This window comes from Martes martes (genome assembly GCF_963455335.1).
Source record: "Martes martes genome assembly, chromosome: 2".
Taxonomy (NCBI): domain Eukaryota; kingdom Metazoa; phylum Chordata; class Mammalia; order Carnivora; family Mustelidae; genus Martes; species Martes martes.
In genome coordinates, this window is record NC_137889.1 from 150,850,044 (window position 1) to 150,877,685 (window position 27,642).

At 42.5% G+C, this 27,642-nt stretch overlaps 1 protein-coding gene across 1 annotated transcript in view; it reads right to left on the minus strand.

Annotated features, from left to right (window-relative positions):
* PROM1 (prominin 1) overlaps positions 1 to 27,306 on the minus strand; it is a 105,317-nt gene extending 78,011 nt beyond the window's left edge. The window contains exon 1 of the mRNA XM_080796819.1: positions 26,858 to 27,306. Within this exon, the coding sequence (XP_080652945.1) occupies positions 26,858 to 27,077 (220 nt within the window). The 5' untranslated portion in view covers positions 27,078 to 27,306. The remainder of the gene's footprint in view (positions 1 to 26,857) is intronic.
* Between the last annotated feature and the right edge of the window lie 336 nt (positions 27,307 to 27,642).

Sequence of the window (27,642 nt, forward strand, 5' to 3'; positions counted from 1 at the left end):
CTGAGCGCACTTCTTCCAGGCATGTCTGCTAGGAGCCTGGCTGAATTTATGCCTGTTCACAACCACTTCATGCAGCAACCATCCTGTGCTTTTCAACTGCACGGAGCACTTCACAATACCATTCAAATCCTCCAGCAACATGACTAAACTCTGGTTTGGTTTTTAAAATGGGGATTGATGCTTCAGAAATTGAGAAGCCAAGCCGGGTTTATTAGAACCCATCAAATCAAATGTATTCCCTCTGCCTCCAAGTATGTAATCAAGTATTCTGGAGGGCGAGCCTCCCTTCCTTTACTTAACATACAGTGTGAGCACTCAAGCCGTGCTTTTTCCTTCATTACAGCTGTCAACACAGGACTCTGTGCCGTTCTCCTTTAATTGGCTGGAGCAGCTTCTCCCCAAAGGACTGACACACATCAGCTTGTACTTGAATTAATGATGGCACTGACTCACTCGGAGAGAGGAGCACAGGAAAGATGCTGCCCAGGAAGCTATCCTTGCAAAAACATCTGGGACCAGTGTGGCCCTTGCAGCTTTCTCCCTGCCACGTGTCCACGCTGACTGTGTAGTGGAGTGTGCTCTTACCCCGAGCATGTGGCCGAGCCTGTTACTGGGCAGCCTTGCCTCAAATTCCTTTAGAGGAAGCAAGAGCTCGTGCTGTATAGGCGAAGGGAAACTTCTGGGGTCTCCTGCAGCTCGGGGGCCTTGACAAAGCTGCATGTGGATAAAGGCTCAGGGCTTCCTGGTTTCTCTAATGCTGGCGGGGGTCTGGGAAGGGACCGCTGGACCTGGGCAGGATTGGCAGCTGTCTTGCCACAAGGGTGAATCCAGGGAAGGGAACAGGGACCACAGCCAAAGTATCTGTCGATTCCCAAGCTATTCGGTTCATTTCCTTCCCTGAGACATTCCTGGAAAGTGTAATTCCATTTCCAGCCTTTGTCTCTGGTCTTTGTTGGGGAAAGTTTGCCTTGAGAATCTTTGAAAGGAATGCAATGTGCATCACATGTTTTGGTCTGTGCCGGGGTCCTCATAATCTCCCATACACTCCTGGGAGAATGTGAATCAGCTAAACCCCATTTTCTTCTGCCATGTGCCAGAAGGCTCAGCTGTCGACAATGGCCTTTTCCCAAACAGGGGACTGAGGGGCAGAGCAAAGGAGGGCCTTCTTTTTTCCTGTAGGTTTTTTGAGCTCACTTGGATTTTTAAAAGAAAATTGAAAAAAATTTTTAAACCAAGTAGTTTTATTGACATACTGTTCTACCCCTTTCTTCCCAAAAAAATGACATTAAAAAAAAAAACAAAACACAGTTCTTAAAACTATTGAGTTAAACATTCTGCTTCCTATGAATGTAAATCCAATTTTACCGTATGTTGTGTAGGATATGTGATCTGGGGCCGTTTTTCCAGCTAGAGATCTTAAAAAGAGATGAGGCTGAAATCTGCAAAAATTCACATGCTGCCCAAAAAATAATCTTCGGAAAAGAAATCACTAAATATTCGAGATCCTGGTAAGTGTTTGGTTCAGGCCAAATACAATCTTCTAGTGTTTTGTTAATAATGTACCGAAAGTGACGTTTTGTGGTGGTGTGTCTACCCCTTCTGCTTGTGCCAGCTAAGCTGAAAGCTCTCCAAGACTCTCTTGTGTTTGTCCCCAAACCACTTTCTGCCAGTTGTCCTTAATGCAATGATATCACTTAATTGAATATTATGTAAACAGATACAATGACTATAAAAAGCAAAAGCTGCTGTTTACATAAATTCTAAGTCAAGTGTTTTTAGAAACTCAGTAAAGAAGAGTTGTCTTATAAAAGAGCTGTTGAGTTCAAGGTAGGGGACACAACTCTAAAATCTCAGAGAGAAGGGGTGCCTGCGTGGCTCAGTTGATTAAGTCTCTGCCTTCGGCTCAGGTCAGGTCCTAGGGTCCTGGGATTGAGTCCTGCGTCAGGCTCCCTGCTCAGCAGGCTGCTTTTCCCTCTCCCTCTGCCTGCAACTCCCTCTGCTTGTGAGCACTCACTCTCTCTCTCTCTCTCTCTCTCTGTGTTAAATAAATAGACAAAATCTTTAAAAAAATAAAATAAAATCTCAAAGAGAAAACCAGCAAAAATCAAGAAAAAAAAATCAGCACTGAGTTTATACTGTAAATTCTTGTTACTTGAATAAAACCCAGATTGAAAATCATAAATGTTGTGTTGCCGGGGAAATTCCTATCGGAAGACTCACATTCCTACATCCTTAATGTCAGATGAATTTGAGCGTATGAATGCAAAACAGTCTCCCTCCTACCAGCAAGAAGAACTCGTTAGATAATACACAGCATTATGGCTTCTCTTGGCCCACCAGATAGCTCAGCCTGCAAAGCAATCAATTCCACAGAGCACCACGTCCCTCTGAGGAGAGACAAGGAGCACACAAACTGTTTCCCCTTTGATGGTCTGGTAAAAAGAAATCACTGAAAATGCTGACAAGCTCTTAATGCCAAGTGTGGGCTAGCATGTCTACTGTGGATGCAGAAGGCTCAGAAACAGTGAGGAGTTTGCATTTGCTTGCAAGCCTCTTGTGGGTGCTCGTGAGAGCAACTGGAGCAAGACAGGTGATTGGAAGAAAATCCGCCTGGTGGGATAGGTATAGGTATAGGGGAGGTTAAGGGCTGCAGCGGGGAATGGGGCCAGAGTCCGCATACTTCCCTATGCCTTTCTCTCCAATGAAGCAAAAGTCTTAGACCTGCTGAGCAAGGGGGCAGGAAACCCTCTCAGTCCTCTGTCCATGGCAAAACTCCATTGTTCCTAGGATGGGGGTAAAAGCAAAAGTCATCTGCCTATGGGGAAGAAGCTGGAAACTCTCCTACCTATAGGTCACAGGTAAAGACACTGCTGATGGGGGACAGGGTAGAAGCAAGACCCCTCTATGTCTGGGGATGAAACCACTCTCAGGCATGCTACCATTGGGATGAGGGCAAAAAACATGTTCCTTCCCAAGACCAGTACAGATTCCAGCGCAAGAATTTGGCTGTCATGGGAGAAGGTATGGGAGCACAGAGTGAGCCCCACTCCACTCCCCAGGCTCAGAGGGATGGGGCCTGTCTATGCCTGAGACTGCACCAGGACAACAGAAAACCCCTGCCTCCTGCCATGAGCCTGGCGTCAAGTGACAGGCATACCACCTTAGGAGAAGGAACAAGAGCATAGGTGGGACCCTCTGTGCCACAGGTGAGCAGGGATTCCTAAAAGCCGAGGGAGGAGCAGGAGCTCCAAGTGAAACCCTCCAGCACGTCAGGCCCCACACCACACACCAGGGGAGCACCGTCTACTGCTGGAGGAATTTAAAGCCTGTGGCCCACTGAATGGGATGACAGCCACAAATTATCCCAACCCAGCTCAACTCTTAACCAGAGGGACCCAACCCACTACACAAGAACCTGATGGGAGAGAAAGCATGTCTACATCCAGGGGTAAAAACAATTTGCCCCACTTTCAACAGTTCTACACAGGGTGTCCAGCATTCAGTAAAAAATTACAAGACACAGGAAAAAAAGAAAGAAAAGGAAATGACCCATTGTTAAGAGAGAATCAGACCCAGAGATCATTCAGATGTTAGAGAACTTCCAGAGACGGACTTAAACGAAAATGTTGTTGTGGGAGGAGTTATATTTGTATTTCAGGGTAAGATAAAATGCTTCAGAAAAGCATGTAAAGTTTTTAGGATTCCCAATATTTACCAGGTTTAACTAACTATCTACTATCAGTCATAATCATGTTGAATCAGAAGGCTCTATTCTCCCTAAATTAATCCTATTTTTTAAACATAAATTAGTGCAGTGGCAATTCTTTAGGAATTATAATAACCTGACCTGCTCTGCCCAAGTCTCCAACCTGTGGATTTTATCCCCTACCCTATATTGTAACTTTCTCAGCATGTCTTAGAAGGAAGGGAGGGGGATGAGAAGAGAATATTAATTGTCAACTTGAATCACCCACTGAGCTAAGTGCTCAGGACCATGTGGCAGAGCCGGAGGAGCAGCCATTGGGAGTCAGTGGGTCTGTTCCCAACACTTAGAAGCTCTGGGACTGGTCTGAATATGGGCCAAATTACAAAAACTATCTAGGTCTCAGTTTCCTCAACTGTAAAATGGAAAGACAACAATCGTTCTCTGTGGGCTTATTAAAAAGGTCATTAGTGACTCAAGGTGGCTGTCTCCCCTCCAGGCAATCTCATGGGAGAAGCAGCATCATTCCCATTCTCAGATTCCCTGCAGCATCGGAAGGCTGAGTAGGCTGAACTACGTCATTCAGTTAACGAGCGATGGGGCAGGAATTTGAACTCAGATTCACGTTCCTCTATGCAACCCTGTGAGGCTTCAGAGTCCAGGGCCAGCCTTGCTGCCTGTGGGCAAGTAGGGAGACTCAGGCCACTGATTTCAGTTCTCTCTTTCTACCTCCTCATCTATGAAATGGGATAATCATACCCAACTTGCACATCTATACTAAGCGATGTAAATACTATGTGTAAAGCACTTGGAAACAGTACCTAACACAAAATAAATGTCCTCCCCATTGTGCTGGTAAAGAAGGTGAAAGTGGTGTAAGAGTGGGAGGGAGAGGTGGCTGCAGTGGTAGCTTAGGAAAAGATAGACCTCTGGGCTTTCCAATCCAAGAAAAATATTGGCCAAACATCTATTAATAGCTGGGGAGGGGATAAGACTTGGACATGGGGACTTTGGTCTTAGCCTTCGTTCTCTATTTACTGGCTCCATTATATTTGGCAAGTCCCTTACACCCGTGGGGTCTAAATTTTCTCCAATGCAGTGACATGGTCACACTACACTCACAAAGATATTTAACCAGTATGAATATGTCCCAGACCCTGTACCGGGTATGAAGGATACAGAGCTGAAAAGATGCAGTCCGTACTGTTAGTGGGCTCACAGTCTGATAACAGACAGGTAAGTAAATGCAATGAAATGGGTGTGCCTGGATGCAGTCATGTGAGGTTCAAAGTCAGCAGGCTGGGAGGGGTGGGGAGCTGTGGGGACTGAGCAAACACTCACCAGAACAGATAATATTTGAACTGTATCTTAAAAAAGAAGTAGAAATGTATTAAGAGGCAGGAAAGAACTTCAGGGAGAGGAAACGAAACGGGGACCCAAGTCCTGACCCTGGTTTAGTGAGTCTGGCACTCACTCAAACACCCTTCCAGTGAGTTTCTCCTCATGGAAGGCACAAGGGCAGTCACAAACTCAGAATTAGACTGGGGTTAGCAAGAACCTGGTAGGCCCCCAAAACAACTCCCCAAACCCCAATATAAGCACAATTTGCTTATTTGTTTCGAATCTCTACTACATAAACTTCCTAAGTGTCAGAAAACAAAGCCCTAAATGAAGAGGAAGGTAGTGACATGCCTCAAAGCTACCTTCTTTCTGCTTAAAAACAAACCAACTTCTCTTGGATCTATACCTATGCCTATTTATTAGCCACTGGGCTAGGAATGCTGCAGCTCGTGTGGAGATGAAAAGGAATGCTTTATGAGAGTTGAGCCCGAGCAGTCGAGCAGTTGCGAGCCCCCACTGAGAAAGTGCTGGCTAAATAAAGGCTCCTTGGCAAGTGAAAAAACACATGGCCCTTCCTCCTTATCATTCCCATGTCTGTGTGGAGAAACACGCATTTGCTGCACTCCCATGGAATCCAAATCCCTGAGCTCCAACCCCGACCACTCACAAAATTACCACTGAGTCCCTGGGAAATCCTGGACCATGTCAGTTTGTCCATCCCTGTAACATGGCACCAGAATGCTCCCGACACAGCAGAAGGGCCACAGCGAATGGAAAGAGATGACAGGATGTGACCATCTTACAACAACCACAGTGATGCTTTAGTAAGGCAAGAATAATCTGCAGATGCTAAAAACTCTAGGCAAATGATGGTTGGGGACCAAGATTGGATATGGAAAAGTCTGGAAGGCACCACGTTTGCAAAATCATCAAACTAAATTTCACCAGTATTGGGACGGAGTGACACCAGTAACCTGATGGAATGGATCTCCCGAGAGGATACAGCATTTGTGTGGTAGCCCTGCAAAATATTTAATTTGAATCTAACTGTGAGAAATCAAGATAAATTTAAAGTTGAGGGACATTTTGGGGGCAAAAACAGCTTAGGCTCTTCAAAAAAATGTATATGTCACAAAAAAACAAATAAAAAGTCTAGGAACCTGTTCTAGATTAGAAAAGCCTAACTCTCCACAGAGGAAGCAGGATTCTTTTTTTTTTTTTTTTTTTTTGGAAGCAGGATTCTTGACTGAACACTAGATCTAGGGAATAAAAACTATAAAGAACATTAATGAGAAATTTTGAGAAATGTAAGTATGGATTGTACATTAGAAAAAAAGTGTCTTAATAGTGTTTGGTGTCCTGAGTATTGTGCTCTCATGTGGTTATATAGGAGAAAAACTTATTCTTATGGGATGTGCAGAAGTACTTAGTGGTATGGCAGAAGAGTAACCCTTGGTGAATCTAGGTAAAGGCTCTGCAGGTGCTCATTCATATGATTCTTGTAATAGTTCCAAAGGTTTGAAATTATTCAAAATAAAAATTTGGAAGGAAAAACATACCTAGGTCTCATTCCATCATTCTCAGGAATCACCTTCCCTTTATCAAACTCACCAAACTCTATTTCCAACAACCAGTGAGCCAGTTAACCTACTTTCTTGTTTACTAAGCTCAAAGCTTTTTGATGGGTTCAGAGAGTCACCATGTTTTATTCCTTATTGGGATTCTGATTCAAGGGATGAGAGGAATTGGGAAATAGTTAATTGGAAAATATGGATATTAAACCTAATGGAAGTTAATAGAAAAAAATTAGCAATTCTTATTAATTTTTGTAGGTTGGTAATGATACTGTGGATAGTAAGAAATGTCCATATCTTTGAGAAAAGCACACTGAAATGCAAAGTGAGATGATACTATGTCTAGGTTTGCTTTAAATGTTCCAGCAAAGAAAAATGTAGAGAGCAAAAGGATAGATGAAGCAAATATGATAAAATCAGATAATTTTTCAGCCGGGAGACTGGTGTGGGGATTCCTGTATCAATCTTTCCAGTCTTGGGTAGGTTTGAAATTTTTCATTATAAACAATTGATAGGAAATCTTATTCACCTCGCACTCTGTTATCCAATCCAGATCTTCATCACACACCTAACCTACTTTTAGTGAAGTGGTCGACTAATTACTCCTTTGGCCTCTTACCTCTTTTCTCTTCCATTGCGTTCTACACAGTGCTGTCAGATGAATCAGTCTATAACCTCCTTTATATGGCCTCTACTAATTATCTTTAGAGATATCCATCACGTCACCCTATCCTTCCGATTAAAATTAAAATGAGCACTGACTTTGGAGAAGAGTGGTCAGTGTATTTCTTGATTTGCCCAGACAGTCCCACTTCACATCTGTCGCCTTGACCTAATCGTTACCAGTGCTCCCTTTTACTCTTTAAATGCCCTGGTTTAAATGATGGACTAAATGGTCACCCAAATCAGGTGATCCTGAGTTCAAATTCCAGATCTGATACATAATGCTGTGTGACTTACTGAATATCCTTGGTCCTCAGATTTCTCACGGAGGTAATAATACCCATTGTTGAAAACCATTATGTGAAAAACCCTGAACAAGATGGCCACCACATATTAAGCAATCAATAGGCAGTTGATATAATTCTAACTTCCTCCAAACAAGATCCTTCTAATCCAGCCACGTTTCTTCCCTGGTCCCTAAAACCAAACGTGCCTTGCTTGTGACCCCCTGAGTCTTGCTTATATTATTCCTCCACCCATCAAAACCCTCCGTCTATCCTTTAAAGTTCAAACTTGAGGTCCTCAGACAACTTCCCTCATTGCTAAATACCTACAAGTCATCACTCACTTGTGACATTTAATGATCCACTGGCTTATGTGTTCTCTGGACGATTTATTTCTGCAAATACATTTGTCTCCTCAACTACAAACTCTTCTTTCCTTAAAGCAGGGAATTTCTCTCTCCCACATAAATCCTATGCACCTATGGTAAGCACTTGTATGCCCTAAACACTTGTATGCCCTAAATGAGATCCAGGAAGCTACCATTCTTCTAAGAAGAATAGTTTCCTTGAAAAAAAGAATCTAGAGATACAATCATGTTCCTATTCATAAGAGGTTTTGCCTTGTTTTAAGAAATTCCTTCTTGATTAAGTCCCAAAGGGGGTGGGGTTGGGAAATCAGACACTTCCTATAAACTAAAACACAATTCCAAACCATTATTATTGTTGAACTTTAAGACCCCAGTATTTCCAATGGTATATTAAATATCAGACAAAATACGATTTCCCTGTAGCTCTAAGTTCTTAATTCAGTCTGGTTTTCAAATGTGCAACCTATTCTTTTTTTTAAGTCTCATTTATCATAATAAAAGAATTAAACCCTCAAGCACAGTCCGGTTAGGTAATCTGCATACACAAGAGACCAGTGGGTAAAAATGGTTCGAAACCAGATGATCTAAATATCTTTCTGTTTTTCTTTTAGGTCATAACTTTATGCCTCCATCTTATATGGGGGTAGAGTGTGATTTTAACTATATAAAAACACTAACAAAAAATCTTTGCTTAGGGAAAAAAAAAAGTCTAAAGACAGGAGATCAAAATGTAAACAGAGGTTATCTTTGGGTGGGAGAATGGATACATCTTTTATTTATGTTTCTGTGTATTTTGTATAAATATATTTTACTTGTAAAATGGAAATAAGGGGCGCCAAGGTGGCTTAGTCGGTTAAGCATCCGACTCTTGGTTTCGGCTCAGGTCATGTTCTCAGGGTCGTGAGATCAAGCCCTGTATCAGGTTCTGCACTCAGTGTAGACTCTGTTTGGGATTCTCTCCCTTTCCCTCTGCTCCTCAACACCCCCCCCCCAAGATTAAAAAACAAATGTTTAAGATGGAAATAAATAAAGGTATGTCTGTTGTGTTGGTAATGAATGATATTACAAATGATTAAACAATTCACTTAGTCAACAGAGACACATTCATTCAACAAAAGCTCCTGCTATGCTCCAAGGATCAGGAATCCATTTGGAACAGGAAAGGAGGCACTGCCTCCCATGCTCAGAGAATCCTCCCTGGGCCCCTTTCCTGCTTGCTTATCCTACCAGCTCTCATTTGGCTGTACTATCTTAAACAAGCAAGATTATTATTTCTGGGCCTTAGTGGTCTCATCCGTATGATGGAATACATTGGATAATGATTTCTGACCCAATGATCTTCCCCAAATGACATCTTCTCTAAATCTGAATGGTCCAGTGACAATTCACAGTAAACAGATTAGGCGAAGTGTTCCTGCTCTCATGGAATCAATACTAAAAGGACTGACTCTGCTACATAACTAGGTTCAAGGCATTTCATAGGCAAACTCCCCAAAACAGGAAACAAACAGGTGGAAACACAATCAATCTCACGAGTAGTCTGGAATCTATATTAAAGTACTAACATGTTATGTTTCTGGCAACTAATTCAGTCTTTAAAATGCCCAATGCATTTCTGGTGGTGGCATAAAACATCACAGGACCTCCTGGTAAATTGATAACTCTTTCTGAAACTTTGAAAATGATCAGATCTTTCCACTAATAATAATTCTCCTTGGCGCAAAGAAGTCTAAATGCCTGAATAACCCTGAGTGAACAACTGGAAATCAAAGTAGGGAGGGAGGGGTTGGTTTCTATGTGATTCCATTCATTTTTCTCCATGCGGCCTAAGGTCACTGGCTGACGGAGGCGGGCATAGGGCAGAAACTGGAGGAGAGAAGAAAGAGTAGGTAAGTAGGAAATGGGAACGTGCTCGGATATACATTTAAAGTGGGTCCAGTAGACACAGTTAGCCGCTCTGAAAGCAACCTGAGAAAATGGTGCAACAAGATTTGGAATTCTTTGGGAAGATGATCGAGGTAGGAGGGGTGGGCAAGGGGATGTCTATAATGCAGGGTTGTGGGTGCCCAAAAAGTGAAGGTGAGGGGCTCTCAGAGTGAAAGTGGGGCTGCTGAGTCAGAGGAGAATAAGCGAGGAGGTGGCCTGCTGTCAGCACAGCAGGTCAGGGAAGACCACTACTGAGGAGGAAGCCCGGGCAGAGATTTTGAGGATGCCAAGGAACAAGCCACCTGCTATGAGGTTACCGAGCCCTCAGGTAGAAGGCACAGCAGATGCAAGGCACCAGTGTCAGGAAGTGGCTTAGAGTCTGGGAAGTTTCTAGGCCAGTGTGCCTGCAGCACAGTGAACAAGTGGTCTGTGCAAGAACGCATCCACTTGCGCATATAATCGAGAGGTACTGAGCACCTGCTTTGTCCCAGGCACCACGCCAGCCTCAGGGACTGCAGTTGCTGAAGACGCAAACAAGATAACATAACCCCCTCATCAAGATGTTTAGAGTTTAATAAACAAGATAAACAAATATTTACTATTACACCAAGATATGTGCTACAAGGGAAGGGAGCAGGGAGGGGGGGTCCTACATTGGTGTGGCTGGAGACAATCTCTTTGAGGAGATGACATTTGAGCAAAGACCGAGTGGTGAGAGTGACAAGCCAAGCAGAAGAATGGTCCAAACAAAGGGAACAGTCAGACAGTAAAGGACTGAGGCAGGATGTGGGGTGGTGTGTTCCAGGAAGAGCAGGGAGGCCAGCTGGGTTAACTATTACAGTCATCAGGGAGCTAATGTGTATAACCCTCCGCACTGTCTGTGTGAGTCAGGAGGTCGCTGCCATGGTCCAGGGGATAGGCAGCCTCATGAGGGGGCGACTGTCCCGACACAGAGAAGTGGCCAGATCTGACACACACGTTCGCAGCAGAACATCTGGCTTTCCCGGCGAACAAACTGGTCTCTAGGAAGCCTGGTCTGTTCCTGTCATTGTAATGCAATTCTCCAGAGGCGTCCGTTTCTGAAGTCAGCTATGAACTTGAATTTCAGCGCAGATACTCGTTTCTGCTTAGCCCTCCTTCTATGGCACGAGTTATACCTGGAATGACTCTTTTAAAGAAATGCAATTCTCTGCGACGCAGGCCTCCAGGGTAGACAGTCCTATTGAGGAGCGGCTGCATTGAACGCAGCATGTCACAGTAATTCCCCTCCTTGCGGCCTGCTGTCCAAATCTCATTAGGCTGAGTTTCTGGGTCAGCCAATTTCCAAGAGGATATTACAACACACAACTCCCTCTTCCCCAGGATATACAAAGCTATTTACTTCCAATCAGGTCTGAAGTGAGCCTTCATCTCAATTAGTAAACACGGGGCATGGAATCAGCGACCCCATCAAATTAAAATATTTTAAAATTAAAATTCAGGAACTTACAGATTCCTGCATAATGTCATAAATGCTAAAGAAATGCCAGACAAAAATACACAGTTCTGTCACCACCTTTTAGCTCCCAGGGTGGACTAAGAAGCCTCCCCCTCACCCCACCCCACCACAGAATAACTAACTAGAAGTCTTTTCTCTCAAGCGACCATCTGTAAGCTAATCACCACTCTCCTCACCAGGCTCCAGAGACTTCTTTCACCTTGGCTGCTGCCCTGGGAGGTCTTCTCCAACCCTCCTCCTCTAGTTTGAAATTATGTAGTTCTTTTTATTCTTTATCCCACTCAATAAAAATTTGGCCTTTGGGGATTTCTTATTTTTATTCCTACTTCGTAAGAGAACGTGAATACGACGAAAGAAGAAAGACAAGCCAGCCCAGGGACATAAGCTGCAACTCCTTAGCTCCCGGCAGACAGAGACATTCTGATCTCTGGTTCAGCCCCCCACGTGCTTTTGGCATTTGTGGAAAAGGAAGACGTGAAGCAAGGGGCACGCGGGAGGGTCCTGTAATTGTGGCTAGAGGCAGAGCCACTGTTCTAGAAGGCCCAGAAGCCACCTACAATTGTTTAGGCCAGTTGTTCAGGAAACGTTCAAGACTAGAAGGAAGGCTTTTTCCCTCATGTACTCTCACTAAAAGGAAACTCTGAGGCACAGTCAACAGCTGGTTTAATGTCCTTATGCAACTGAAGAAAGGCCAGAAAATTCCAGAAAGCACTGAGGAGAGATGCATGAGAGGAGCACTCACCAGGAGCCCCTCCGTTGAGCAGCTCACTCCAGGCTGCAGGAGGTGAGCATTTATAAATAAAGGGATCATAACAACTCACACTTAGCCTTTCGCATTCATTCCTTTTATAAAAGGTAAAATTACTCAATTGACACGAGTCAAACTGGGTAGAAGAGGAACTCAAAACTGAAATGATAGATTATTAGAAATTACAAATGAAAATCTGTATTTCAGATCTACATGATATTTCTAAATTTACAGGAGAAAGCTGAAACTGTTCTTAGGGGATATTTTACAGACAAATCTATTAGGAAATGAGAACAAAAATGAAACAATTAAATGTTTAACCCAAAAAGTTAAGGAAGAAAATTAAATAGGCATGTGAATGCAGAAGGGAAAATTTCCTAAAAACGGATCGACCAAATGAACATAATTTTTCATTTCAAAGGCACACGGGGAGCCAGTAAAGACCAGTCCTTCATTGTAAAGTTTATTCCTGTTGTGGCGGGGAAGACGGAGGTGGAAAGCCAACAATGCAATGTCTGAAAAGACATGTGGAAATGTTCTAAAACCCATGAGTAATAACTGGACTTAAAGCTACATATCAAAAGTTAAAATCATCCTATTTATTTTCCTTCCTAGACTTCTTGGAAGTAGAGCTCACAAAGCGAGGTGCACTGCTTGATCCCACTAAAAGGTATCATGCAATAGCCTAGTCTAAAAGCATGATAAAAAGAGTAAGATCCTGAAATCAGGCAGACCTGAGTCCAACTCCTGCTCTGCCCACTCACAAGCTGTGTGATCCCGACTAAGGGCATTCCTCTCTCTGAGCATCTATTTGCACATATGCAATATAGAGATGATGTCTACCTTACAAGACACTAGACAACATTATTAAGATGTTTTTGCATTTCTAATGTAGGTTTAAACTGGATCAAACTTTATGGAGTGCAACTGGGCAACGTCTATTATGGGTGCAAATTCATTAAATTGTAAGTTGGCCTGGCAACTCTATTTCTAGAAACATATCCTCCATACGTACTTGCACATTTATGAAATAATTAAAGTGATTTATAACACTGTTTGTAGCAGTAAAATGGTGGAAATGAGTTAATCAGTAATGGACTACTTCTACAGTAATAATAAAAGGAATGAGGAATTCCCTCCTTACGTACTAATATAAAGTAATGACCAAGTTGTATGTTTAACAAGAAAGCGAGGTGCCAAATAATACATATAATATATTATCATTTGTGAAGAAAAGACCAGGTGCACATTTTTGCTCATGTATGTAGAAAAGACATCTGAAAAGACACAGACACACAAATGTATGCATAAAACTGATAATAGTGATTGTCTGTAAAGAAGCTAGCTGGGACAGAAGCTTCACACTGTATATCTTTTTTTATGTTTAAATTTGGGGCCATGCAAATATGTTACCTATTCCAAAAATTCAGTATTTTTAAAATTCAGTGAGATTTTGGAACAAATCGAAGTGGAAAATACCAATAATTCAGCTGGAAAACAAGCAAAGGCAAAAAGAGGAAGTTCTTTGCAAAATGAAATGTAAATGTATAAAAGGATATGTATGACTCACCAGTGATTAAAGATACACAAATTAAACTATGATTTTTTTTTCCTATAATGTGTCAGACTTGCAGTGATGAAAAATCTCAATAACCAGAGTTGGAAAATGTGTGGGTATGCATGTATTTTCATGCATTAATAATACTGGATATGCAAATTGGTACACAAACTCGGGAACCACTTGGTAATATCAATCAAAATTTTAAATATACACACATTTGTAACAGTAATTCCTTATCTAGAGGTTCCTCCTATTGAATTTACTTGCCCAAGTATGCCAAGGTAGACATTCACAAGCAGTCTTTGTAGCAATGTTTGAATAGCAAAAAGAACTGCTAACTGAAATATCCATCAAAAACAGTGAAACGCATTGTCTAATCAATGGGACACTACATAGCAAATGAGGAAAAAGACCTAAATGCCATCACTATGGAACAGAATAAACACAACGTGGCTTACTCATACAATGGGACATTATTACAGCTCAAATGAATGGATTAGAATCAATGGGTTTCAGCATGAAAAGAAACCCAAAACTTAGAGCACCTAGGTGGCTCAGTAGGTTAAGCGCCTGCCCTTGGCTCAGGTAATAGAATGGGATCAGCCCCATGTCCAGCTCCCTGCCCAGTGGGGAGCCTGCTTCTCCTTCTCCCTCTGCCTCTCTCCCTCTCTTTCTCTTGCTCTCTCTCACTCGCTCTAGCAAATAAATAAATGAAATCTTAAAAGAAAGAAAGAAAGAAACCCAAAACTTAATAGCAAGTTAAAAAACAACAACAAGCAGGCATAAAACAGGACTCACACACAAAACAATACTCTTTGAATATGTATAGGGAGTACATAAAAACATGCATTGAGAGGAAATGGTGTCTGTGGAGAAGCATAGGAGGGAAGGCAGGAGAGGAATGAGATTGGGGATGGTATGTAAAGGGGATTCCGATTTTGTCAATTATGTTTTCTATTTTTTATTCAAAACAACCTGACTACTTATTCATTCTGGGAGCATAAGAAAACTATCAATGTTTTATGATTTTCTTCTCTGTACTTCCCTGCATTTTGTGAAGTTAAAGAGAAATGAAATGGATGTCTAGAATAATCTATCAGATATGTAAGTTTGAACAGCAAAGGGCAAAGAGCACGTTGAATAATTCCTTTAAAAAAATGTATGTGTGTGTAAAACATTTTTTAGGTGTTTATTTCCAGAGCCTAGAACACAGCCTAGTACTTGGTAAGGACTCACCAAATACCTACTGAATGAATGAATGAAGGAGTGAAAGAATAGCTACATACAAAACTTGTTAGTAATCATGACCTTTAAATGTTATTTTCTTTTTACCTAAAGATTTTATTTATTTATTTATTTGAGAGAGAGAGAGAGAGACAGAGCAAGTGAGCACATGAGGGGGGTGAGGGCCAGAGGGAGAAGCAGACTCCCTCCTGAGCAGGGAGCCCAATGAGGGGCTCGATCCTGGGACTCCAGGATCATGATCCAAGCCAAGGGCAGATGCTTAACTGACTGAGCCACCCAGGCACCCTGTTATTTGCTTTTAATGTGTAAATATTGCTTTTATATTTAAAAATAAAATTAGCTTTAAGTTATTTTAATAAATACTGGGCATGAGAGCAATGTACATAATTAGACTCATGTGGTGATTTAGATTTAATTAAATATTTATTCCTTCTCAGTTCGGGTATCTCCAGGACTTCTCGTCACCTTTAGTCTGGATCACACATGATGTTCCTCCCACTGTAGCTATTCCTTGTTCTTAAGCTCTCCACAGATATTTAATTACTGTTAAGTTTGGGAATACTGTTTGCTAAAAAATTATAAACTTGAGTTTTCCCATGAAAGTAAAAAAGCAGTAACCTTGAATGTAAAGTAATAAGTGTCTGAAATACATAGAGCTATCATAAAGTCCATGCACTTTGAATTCTAAAGGAAAAATGGAGCCACCCACTGCAACACACACGTATGAAGTGAAGCGTTAGGATTCCAAGAAAGCAGAGCTGCATTGACAGCTGACAATGCAAGAACAAAAGAAAAAAATTGCAAAGCTGACAGTAAGGGAAGTTATAGAAGAAAACTGTAAAGCAGAGGAACACACTCCAGAAAGACACATGGCCCTGAGGGTTTTACTGTATAAGAGCTCAGTGGTATCATCCTGACACCAATATTTCAAAAAAGTACACACAGCAAATGCTCAACTTTTGCTGAGTAAATTAAAAATTGGGTAGGGAGGGAAAAGTGTGTTTTTCAAGCTCAGAAGTAACAAAACAAAAGCAAGAGATTATGAAGAATCCTCCAAAGTACCAGGCTTTACTGGCATCAGTAAGTTTATAATCCACGACTACAAACTATCAAAAGGCAGTGTTAAACATGTAATAGTGAAAGTGTGCAAGCAATACAGAAATAGGACAAAATAATGAGATGAGAGGTTCCAGATTTCCAGAATAAGGATCACATGGGGAAGGTTTTAAAGAAACAACAGGACTTTGGCCAGGAGGCACCTGGAGGACAGGAGGCAAGGAACAAGGTATCTGATCTTGAAGGGGTTTGGGGCCTCATGTCAGGCAGGGACTACAGTGAATAAAAAACAGGTAGAGAGGAATTACCCATGAAAATCCTTTAAATCTCTGACCTCCAGCATGCAATGCCAGTCTTTCCTTAAAGCGCTGATGGAGGTGGTAACTCCTTCAGACAAATACTATATGATATGGTTGTACATCAGCAGAAAGACCTGCTTATACAACTAATTTCTCCTTTTCTTCCTTTTCAGCAGGTATCGTTGAATCTTCGTGAGTGAAATGCATGGATGTTGTGACTCGGATCATAAACGTATGAATGACAGTGGAGACCTGGGAAGCTAAATCCCACTTTCCAGCTGCCCAGATCACCCAGCCATCAGGTCCTTCCCTCATGCACCATGAAGTGACCACCTCTGCCAGGTACACGTGACCCTCTGCAACACCAGTCCATGCATCTACTACTGGGTGCAAGTGTTTGCTAGGCCTGTGACAACCAAAAATCACAAATGGAGTGGCTCAAAGCACAAGAATGTATTGTCTCACAGTTCTAGGGGCTGGAAATCCAAGACCAAGAGTGGACAGAGCCATGCTCGCTCTGAAAGTTCTAGGGAAGGAGCTGTTCTAGGTCTCTCTTAGCTTCTGGCAGTTCCTTGGCTTGTGGAACCATCACTCCAGTCTTCACCTGGCATCCTCTCCATGTCTTTATCTGTCTACCAATTTCACCTCATAAGGACACTAATCCTATAGGGTTAGGGGCCCACCCTATTCCAGTATGACCTCAGTTTAAGTACTGGCATCTGCAACAACCCTGTCTCCAAAAGAGGTCACATTCTGAGGTACCAGGGGTTAGGACATGAACATATCAATTGGTGGGAGGAACACTTCAACCCAAAACACTCAATTTGCTCCCAACCTTCTTTCTGCCTCTTTATGTATAATAAGTTCAATGTGTAATTAAATATTACACAAACTAAGGAAATATGCACATAAAAAGAATGAGCACAGAAAACAAAATGTTCTATAAAGACTTAATAAAGACTAGTAATTAGATGAAATCACGTGTGAGTCAACTGTAAAATTCTGGGAAGAAAAAACAAACTAAAAACACACAACTCTGAACTCTACGTGTTTTCTTTGAATTTCAAGAAATCAAAACAAAGAAGCCAAAAATTACAAAGGATACATTTTGGCTGCTATTTATATCAGAAACGCTAATCATGAAACTTCAAACAATTAACTCATGTTAAAAAAATGTTTTCAGTCTTGGCTCTACATCAAAAGGTTGGTGAATGAATGTTTCAAGTTCCTTGTTTAAAAACCTTTCCAGCTCGGGCAACACCCTAACAGGGACATGTCCATGAAATACTACTAAGTGAACACTTGCCATTATAGAACATGCAAAGTATTCCATTTTGTTCCCTAAGATTTTTAACAAACCTGAGAGCATGTTTGCAAACAACATTGAAAGGACTGGATCCATTGTGAATGAATGCAAGTAGACAGTGATCATCAGTGCTGCCAACATCACAAAAAGGGAGACAACCAGACAGATAGTATCCGTATCTTGGTGCAAATGTACGATACTGCCTATAAAGTGCCTTTGTAGAATAAACTTGTACCTGATCTTTGTAAGAAAAGCAGAGAAATATGTTAAGAACGCCATGAAAATGGAATGAACCAAGTTCAGCCTATAAGAAATACTGCAGGAAAAAAAACTAGGTTCTTCAAGCAAAAAAACTGTGAGGAAAAAGACCTAGAGGCACATCCTAGAAATTAAACAGAGACAGAAGGAGACATATCAACCTATTGTAATATATGAGCATTATTTGGATCCCAATTCAGTCAAACTGTATTAAAAAATTGTATTTACAAGAGAATCAAGAAATCTGAACACTTCGATACTTTATTATATTGAAGAACTACTGTTGGCTTTCTACAGTGTTATAGTCCAGCGTCTTTATTTTTAGGGATAAGTACAGAAATATTTATTTTTAGGGAAAGGTACAGAAATATTTATATTTCTGTATGATATGATAGAAAGCTAGAATTTGCTTCAAAATGAGGGGGATGAGTAGGAGGGATAGATAGAGGTAGAAACCAAGCAAAATTGATCATGAGTTGAAAGTTATCGAAGCTTGGGTGATGGGGAAATGAAGTCTCATCAGAAGGCCTTTGGGGGGAATTTAGGTTTAGATGAGGCCTGGAGGTGAAGCCCTCATGGTGGGGTTAATGCTTCACAGGAAGAGGAAGAGACCCGTGTACATGCAGGCTCATGCTCTCTCTCTCCTTCACCTGAAGATAGTGAGAAGACGGCTGTTCTCAAACCAAGAAAATGACTCTCACCAGACACTAAATCTCCTGCACCTCAATCTTGGACTTTCAGCTTCTACAACAGCAAGAAATAAAATGCTGTTTATGCCCCCCCCAGGCTGTGGTATTTTGTGACAGCTGCCCAAACTGACTAAACAGGCCCCAACTGGAAACCTCCCAAATGCCAAGCCAGTAGGATAGATATATAAATTATAGTATATTCATGTGATAGGAGAGTATGCAACAGCAAAATGAATATTTACAACCATATGCAACAATCTGGGTGAATCTTACAACTTAGATATTGTGCAAAAGAGGACAGGAACCAAAGTGTATATGTGTTCCAGCAGGTGTAGCTCATCTATGCCACTGAAAAGAAGGACGGGAGTTACCCTTGGGATGAGCTGGGGGACAACGAGCAGGAAACAAGACAGGGTTCTTCTGGGAGCTTGTTCTTTGTCTTGGAGCTGGTCACACAGATGTGTGCCGTTTGTGAAAAGTCATCAAGTTGTCGATATAGGTGCACTTCTTGGCATGCGTATTGTGCTTCAACACAAAAATATTTTAAATATTTTTTAAATTAAAAGAAATACTTTGATTTAGTAGATAAAGAGTGAGACCTAAGGATTTGCATTTTTAATAACCTCCCAGGTGATGTTGATGCTGTTGCTCCAAATGCCACACTGGGCAGCACTAAGCTAGGTCCCTAGTGTCCAAATATACCTGAGAATTTCCAGGAACAGGCTCAATAGACAATGCACACTCCTATGGCCTCCTTCCTGTAGCTCAGGTGAGGGTGACAGGATTACTGAGAGATGCCTGCCCTTCATTGTCTACAGAGCCCCATGTTGATGTGCTAGCATCTCCCCAGACTCATGGCCTGACAATCTGCCAGCCGTGAAGGGCTCTAGCTTCGGTATTCCCCAGGCCATATCCCATGAATCACTATCTCAACTTGCATCAGTCAGGCCTCTACTTATGCACCTGGAATGCTCTGCTCTGCTTCCTGAAACCTTCCACACCCTTCAGCTCAGTTCAGATGCTGCTTCCTCCATGAAGCCTTCTCTTGGCCCCATCATGACTAATCCTTCCTTGGGACAGCCATGAGCTCCCTATTGACACTTGACTGTGAACAAGGACAAGCCGGCCCTGCACCTCAGCCCCCTACGGAGGTGGAGATCTCCTCCTTCAATGTCAGTCTTCCAAGAACAGAGAAACTCAGTTGATGCCATCTCTGCCAAACAGCAGGAGGCTTGGCACCTAGTAGGAGCTCACTACATAGTTGCAGGATTAAAATATGAGCTCTTAGAATCAAATAGCTTTGAATCTGATTCCATTTTTCAGAAATATGACCTTGGTCACATTACTTGGTATCACTGGGCTGTTGGGGAAAACTAAAGAAGAATGTAATGGGTGTGTGTGTTGAAGGTGTGAAGGTAGCCTTCAGAAAGGCATGTCTAATTCCTGCCCCCAGGAACCTGTGAAAGTTACCTTATTAGGAAAAAGGGTCTTTGCTGACATAATTAAGTTAAGAATCTTGAGACAATATTATCCTAGATGTAGGGTGAGCCCTAAATCCAATGACAGGTGTCCTTATAAGAGAAGGCCAGTGATACAGAAGGGGACTGTGTGAAGACAGGCAAGATTAGAACACCTAGAGCCACTAGAAGCTGAAAGAAGCAAGGATTCTCCCCTAGAGTCTTCAGAGAGAGCATGGCCCCACCAATACCTTGACTTTGGACATCTGGCCTTCAGAACTCAGAGAGAATATATCTCTGTTTTCAGCCGCCCAGTTTGAGATCATTTGTTATGGCAGCTCTAGGAAACCAGCACAGCGGGGGTCCAATAAATACTTGTTCTTTTGTCTGTGCGATCATCAAAGTCTGACATTAGTTCAAAGGCTTTTAATGAATATGAATTTTATACATTCAAATTTTATTTGACAAACACACAGCACTTACTGTATGTTAGATAATGTTTTGCAAATGTTTGCTTTGCAAACATTCGGAGCAATCAGGTGCTCCAAAAGTACCATGACTCTTTTCATCATTTTACAGAGGAAAAACTAAGAAACAGAGAGCTTAAGTAACTTGCCCAAGGTTACAGAGCTAGTAAACAATGGAGCTAGGATTCAAACCCAGGCAGTGGCTCCAGAACATGAGTTCCTCACCACAGCTCAAGTATTGGACTCGTTCCAGAATCTAGATCCCCGTCCAGCAGAGGATACGTGGCAGGCCTGCTAGGCCTACCTCCTCTCCTGCTACTGTCCACCCAGCTGTGCAGTTCAGACCCAGCACTGCCTTCCCTGTACAGACCACACTTCACAGCTTCTTCTGCAAGAGTAAATTGGAGGACTTCTGCTCAATGCCAATAGAAAAGCGGCATTTAATTCCACATTGGTTCCATCCAGCAGCTGCTCGGGTAGCCTCTTTCTTTACATTCGTACTTAATCTCTCATTTCCTGCATGTACTTAAAGGCTTCCTAAAAGAACATCACCACTGGAGACCAGAGGAGTAGGGAGCTTTTCTTGTGTCTTTTTGTGGGCCTGGCACACATGTCCCAGAAAAGCATAGCCTGCCTCTGTTGATGACACACATAAAGTCAGGACCACAGTCCAGCAGGACCCTGTAGACAAAGTTACAGGAATATAGTCAATAGAACAGGGTTTTCTGTTTAGCTACAAAAGTTGTTCTATGAAGCAGAAGACACGTGAGATGAATTGGGCAGTGCCCGTTACAGTCTACAGATGTGTCACCTCCCCCCCAAACCCACTCCACACTCACGGGTCCCTGGGGACATATGAATGCAATCTGTACAGCAGATATCCACAGAGGCAACGTAGTGCTGCACTGGGGGAGGGGAGACAGAGTCATGGGCCCTGGGTCAAACCCTGGGTTGACCGCTTAGCCATCAGAGTATGTGACCTTGGGAGAGTCCCAGAGTCTCTTGAGTTCTAGATCAGCAAATACAAGCAGCAACTATGAGCTTGGACAATAAAGCCTGCCTCTGCCATGGACTTCTTGTGTGACCCCAACTAGTTGTGGACCTCAACTTCCTCTTCCATAAAATGAAAATAATGGTACCTAGCTTGTAGAGTTATTGAGCTGTTCAAATCCCAAAAGCAGTTACATGATAGCTGTTTGCTCGTACATAAATTAGGATGAGAAGGCTGCCCAGCACAGTGAGTGACACCAGGGAGGAAGGATGATTAGATATTAGTTCTTTCCTTCAATGACCTTATCTGTGGCCAGGCCTATTGCCAATATGAGTGCTGGGATCCAAAGGAGACAATGCTGGCTTTGTTTGAATTAAGTAAGAACACACAGGTGTTGGATATAATATAACATTCTGATTCCCAGTGGACATTGGCAAAGACACATCTATTGGGCTGTCCACCCAGCCATTGCCTTTCCTGGGAGGCACCTCCCTACCTGTGCCATGGGGACAATGATGGCTCCCAGGGTCAGGCCCACGAGATGTGACCATGGCCACCATTACTCAGTGAGTCCGTGGTAGGTGACTGGCCAAGGCAGGACTGGAACTTGGGTTTGGGACTTAAAAGAGAAGAACCCCCCACCCATTCTCCAGGAAGTAGGCTTGAATTCTGCGACACTGGGTATCCTGGTTCTCTACCAGGAGGGTCTGCAGGAGTGGATGAGCCCAGAGGGAGGGGGGACGGGAAGACAGAGGTGCAAAGGGACTGTGTGCAGAAAGGAGCCAAGGTGGGAGACAAGGAGGCCCTGCAGTGAGACCCAGTCCCTGGTGGCTAGGCACCACGAGGTCACTGGGAGTCATGATGATAAACTCCTTTTTGACTCTCTCAGTTAACAGGTTTATGTTACCTGCAAGGGAGGGAACTCCCATTTACTACAACATCCTGCCCAGATCTCAGACTCAGCAGAGGACAAGCTTCACTCTTCCCTCCTCCCACCTGCCACTCACCCAGCTCTACTCTGGCACCACCAAAATCAGATTAACCCAGAACGCTGTTAGAAACAGGTCAATCAGCCTAAAAATCTCATTTAAAAATACACCCAAAACAGAGCAGAGAGTAATTTTAGAGACTTTCTATAAAAATAAAATAAAAGCAGAGCTCCAATAGACTAACTCTGATCTGGGTCGTGATTCATGCCAAATTCATCATAAGACACATGAAATTGAAAAGGCACTGTTTACCATCCACGACCGATAATCTTCTATAACACACACTCTCAGTGTGCAAAATTATTATTTTTTATAGCCACCCGTAGATATTTTGAAAGCACTGTGGTAAAGTAAAAGGGAAAGAAATGAGCCACAAGGTATGTTGTAAAATAAATGAGCCACAAGGTATGCTGAGAAATAACTCGTCCTGGAGACAGAGGTTTCTCAATCTCCCCCAGGCTAGCTGTGTGCCTTGAACATGTTCTCTTGTCCTGACTTAGCTTTCCTATCTGTGAAGCGGGGTATAATAAATAGAAATAAGACCTTCATTGACCACCATCATCTACCTGCCAAAGTTGTTGGGGGATTCGAGGGAGCTAACCGCAAAGAATGCCTTACGGCAGATACCGGGGATAGTGGGAAAGAACACAGAGAAAGGAGAATGAGAGTCTGTCAGATAAGGAGTAAAGACCATGCGGTAGACTAGCACTGCCCCAAGCCCTGCCTTCTAGAACCGGTTCTGGGACTGTGGGGCTTGCGGGAAAACACAGCCCGCTGAGCTTCGAAATTAATGGAATGGCTTCTTACACGGTAACTCCTAGAATATTCCTGGCGGAGCGGCAGCAGGGATATTTCAGTGATCCCTCCCTCCTAGACACATCTTTTTCTCACGTCCCTTTTCGGCACCAATCTTGGTGTCAAATTTGGTCAATTCTTCCTCTCAAATAATAATATTACTAGCAGCTACATTTATTGAGGATTTTTATCTGTGCTTTTCAGGCATGGTTTTAAACATAGGTTTTACATACATCATCTCATTTAAGCCTCACAGATAGAAGCTGCAAAGTGAGTTATAATTATAGTCATATTACATCTATGAGAGCAGAGGCTCTGAAAATTAACTTGGCCAAGATCACCCAGCAGGTAATAGACAAGAGTTAGGATTTGAACCAAAGTCCTTTGAAATGAAAGCCATGAAATTGATCCTGCCTCTGTTTCCCCCACTACCTTTGCCTTGTGCTGAGTTAGTCCATTATTATCTCCCTCTGGACCACTGCAGAACACTCTACCTCCCTATGACCTCTCTCACCAGGTGTTATCAGATTCTTTTTCCAAAACCCAATTCCCCTTCTGCCTTGGCTCCCAGCCCCGACCAGGTAAACCACAGAAAAGCAGGCACTCTCAATAAATGATTGCCAAATGAATGAAATTTTTGCTTATGCTGCCTTAGCTTCCTTCCCTCTACAAAACTTGCCAGCTTATCTAAAGTCAGGATCTGACCCTTAACAGATTTATTCCATAAATACGCACCTCATGGGTCCACCCTGAATCACTCTCCCATCCACTCCCTAGGGCATATGGTTCCCTGTGCCAGGAACAGCCTTCCGTCAACTCCTCCAGTCATCCTGACATCATCACCCTTTTTAAATTGAATGAATGGACAAGCAACTCCTCCTGAATGTAAGCCATCGTTCTCTTCTCAGTGAGACTGAGCAGGGGACTCGGCATCCCTCTTGCAGCTTCAGACCAGGGGCAGGTGTTTATGAAATACCCACACCAGGTTCTCGAGCATGTTCTGCTGTGGCGTATAGTTACCTGTCTTTCCGGTCTGATCTAACCTGATCTTTTCCTCTGCCCAGGAAAGTAAATAGACTTTTGTGTAAACTCCCAGCTAAACAAGACCATTCCATCTTGGATTTATAAGGATACACGACGGGCTTCACTTTAGAGAGTTACAAATGCAAAATCCTTTATATTGTTTGGCTCAGACACAGGATGCAAAGTGGAAAACTTCCCAGCCCAATAGCATGAGAAAAGGGAGGCCAGGATCGAGGGTCCTCCCTTTCTCTTTCACTCCTGCACTGGACTGGGACCCTGGATTCAAAACACTCTACCCTTTTAAATGAAAGTATATACCTAGGGGATCATTCTCTCTGTGAATATGTTACTTTGTAGAGGACTGGCCATGAAGCCATCTGAATGACTTCAAGGTTAATGTATTAAGTTAGTTAAGCTAATGAGTAGGATTCCATTTCTCTCTCTCTCTCTTTCACTCCTGTCCTCTCTCATTGTTGTTGTTTTTACATCTTCTGTTATGAAGATGTCTGCTTATGATCTGGCATTCATGAAACGCACTGGCCCGGTAGGAAAAACCATGTCTGGTACATGCCCTTTATGTGGCAAAGTACCTATAAGGGACTCTGAGACCATTATGATATCTAGCAACTGGATGAAACAATTTAAAAAATGGGATGGTGGGGGGAAAAAAAAATCCAACACTCCAAGATGTCCCCTTTGAAATTCAATATTATATTCTTTAAGAAACCCAATCCCTGCCCCCGCCCCAAGGGGTAATGCGGCTCTGCTCTGGTATACTATTGAGACTTTTGGGAATTTCTTTTTCCAAAGAAATAAGTATTGATGAAGGTCAAGGGACAAGCAGGGCTAACACCCTCAGATTACAGCAGGATTTAAATTCTTCAGACGGCTTCTTCTAGACTAATAATGACGCCAGAGTTCAAAACCTGAGAATGTGTTGGATAGAGGATACTTTGACCTGATAATTTGAATCCAAACTTCTAAAAATATGGCTTTCCTTTGTAAAACAAAAGTGAGGAAACCTTCCTCTGAAACCTAGAGGAAGCAAAATAAAGCAACATATGGAAAGAGATTACAGGATAACTAATTACATGATATGCCTTAATGACACATGGATGCTTCACAGTCTTTTTGAAGATGCTGTTATAAATTCATATAAAACAACCGAATTCTATTTCTTTTGCATAAAAAAACTCCAAAGAAACTAAAACTAAAAACACGAGGTATTTGATTATTCAATAATATTTACACCAAGTCTACAAATAAAGGAAGAGATACCTATCGAGAATAGTGAGCTTGTATCCCACATTAATAAATGAACTATTTTCTACTTCTGTCTTTTGGATTTCCAAATTTAGTCTTTCAAGCAGGGACATAAACAGTACATAGTATTTGTTCAGGTTCTCTTCAATGGCAACGGGGCTCAGAGTGATTTGTTTCATTACACTGAAACTTAAACTAATAAAAAATGGAGAACTACACTTCAAACTGTTTCAATTTCTTAATCTGAAATAAAAAAGTAAGAAAATTTTAATATAAATGTATCATAATGAAAATCTATAAACTGCCTATAATATAAACAAGTGTTAAAGCTCACTAAATACCTTCTCTCTCCCTTTCTTTCTGTCTCTCTGTCTCTGTCTCTGTCTCTCTCTCTCTCTCTCTCACACACACACACACACACACACACAAACATATAATCCTCTTATGAACAATAGCTGACCAGCTAAAGAAGATGATAAGGATTACTACAAATTTTATCATTTGTATATTGTAGTAATCAATAATAGCATTCAAATTTTCATAGTTTAAAGAACAATCAGAATAAGTCTAACATGAAGTCAATAAAAATTTAGACTGCCAAACCCTAATAGCAGATACTTCCCACAGACCATTTAAATTTTCATAATCTCGTTCCTGAAAACACACGCCCGCAGACTTCCCAGTATACGGAGTAGGACAAACAACAATATTCATGAAGGGTAAGGCACCATGCCATTAAAGTTCTGACAAGAGACCATCCCTCCTTTCCTTACACTTAAAGTCTTAGAACTGAAGCAAAGAGTTAGCCAGGTAAACACGGCAGGTCAGGACAGTCATTGTCCTCAGCAATGTGAAATTGTACTTTGTGGTAGGTCAAGGAGGGGTCAGTCTGTGAGTGCTAGCCTAGCCACCAGAGGTAATTATTAACTCACCTGAGAAAATTTATTTTTAACCCTAATTTTTACCTTTGGTTTGCACTTGAGAGTAATTCATTGCTCTCACCGGAAAAAAAAAAAGAAAAAGAAAAAAAAAAGAGGGAGGGGGAAAAAAGATCAAGAATTGGAAAACCAGCATAGCAACATTGTTTGAATTCATTTCTTATAATCACATTCATTAACAACCTATTTAACCTGGCACAAGTGTTCCTAACTTCTGTCTCAATACTTTCTGCTCCTGTGCAATCCAATCACTTTGAATGTTATGTTTTAAAATACTGCATATATAAATAAAATACTGAATATAATACATATTTACTTTATCATGATTAACAAACAATATTCTGTGTGCCCATGTGAGTGTGTCTGGAGACAAACTGCCACCCCCCCCCCCCCCCCCCCCGCCATGGGCACTTACCTTCAGGGAAAGCATTGGGCTGCACCACACGGAGGAAGACATGCACCATTTTAAAGAGAACGCCAATGGGCCCAGCTTTGTAAGAATCTTTGGTCTCATAGTTCGTGGTCGGCAATTCAAATTCCAAACCATCGGAACCCTTTGTGGATGACAACGGCCCCAGGGCAGAGGAATCCCAGGACAGCTCCAGCAGCAGCAGGAAGCTGAGGAGGAGGGCCATGGCTAGCCAGATCCTGCACGCATGAGGTAGAGCTGGGGGCCTCCGGCTCAGAGGTTCTGGAAGCCTAGGATAAGACGGGAGCGTGTGTTCCTGCGCCAAAGAGGCTCAGCGGCAAGCGCTGGGTGTGCGGAGTCCACTCCCTTCCCTGGCCGGGCTGGCATGCAGCAAAGGCCGTCTGAGAATCTTTTTGTGGATCCGGGTCCGGGTCCGTGGGCTCAAGGCACCATCCCTGGTGGGAGAGAAAGGCAGCACTCAGTTCACACGCGGCCTGTCTGCCCCAGGAACCTTCAGAGAGGAGGCGGCACAGTTTAGAGGTATCGCATCTGCCTAATCCGCTGCGTGGGAGGCAAACGCAGAGACTGCTTAGAGCTGCAGGGGCGCGAAAGCCAGAAGGCCCCACCCCAGGGTCCAGACGCATAACGCAGACCTTGATGGGTTCCGGAAACACTCTATGCTGCAGAGAAGGCTGTTTGGCCTTAGGAAGAGAGACTTAACTGAGCACTTACTATGTACCCTACAGGGCTGCATGTGCTGGGCCGGCTGGACCCTGTTGAAGGAATTATAC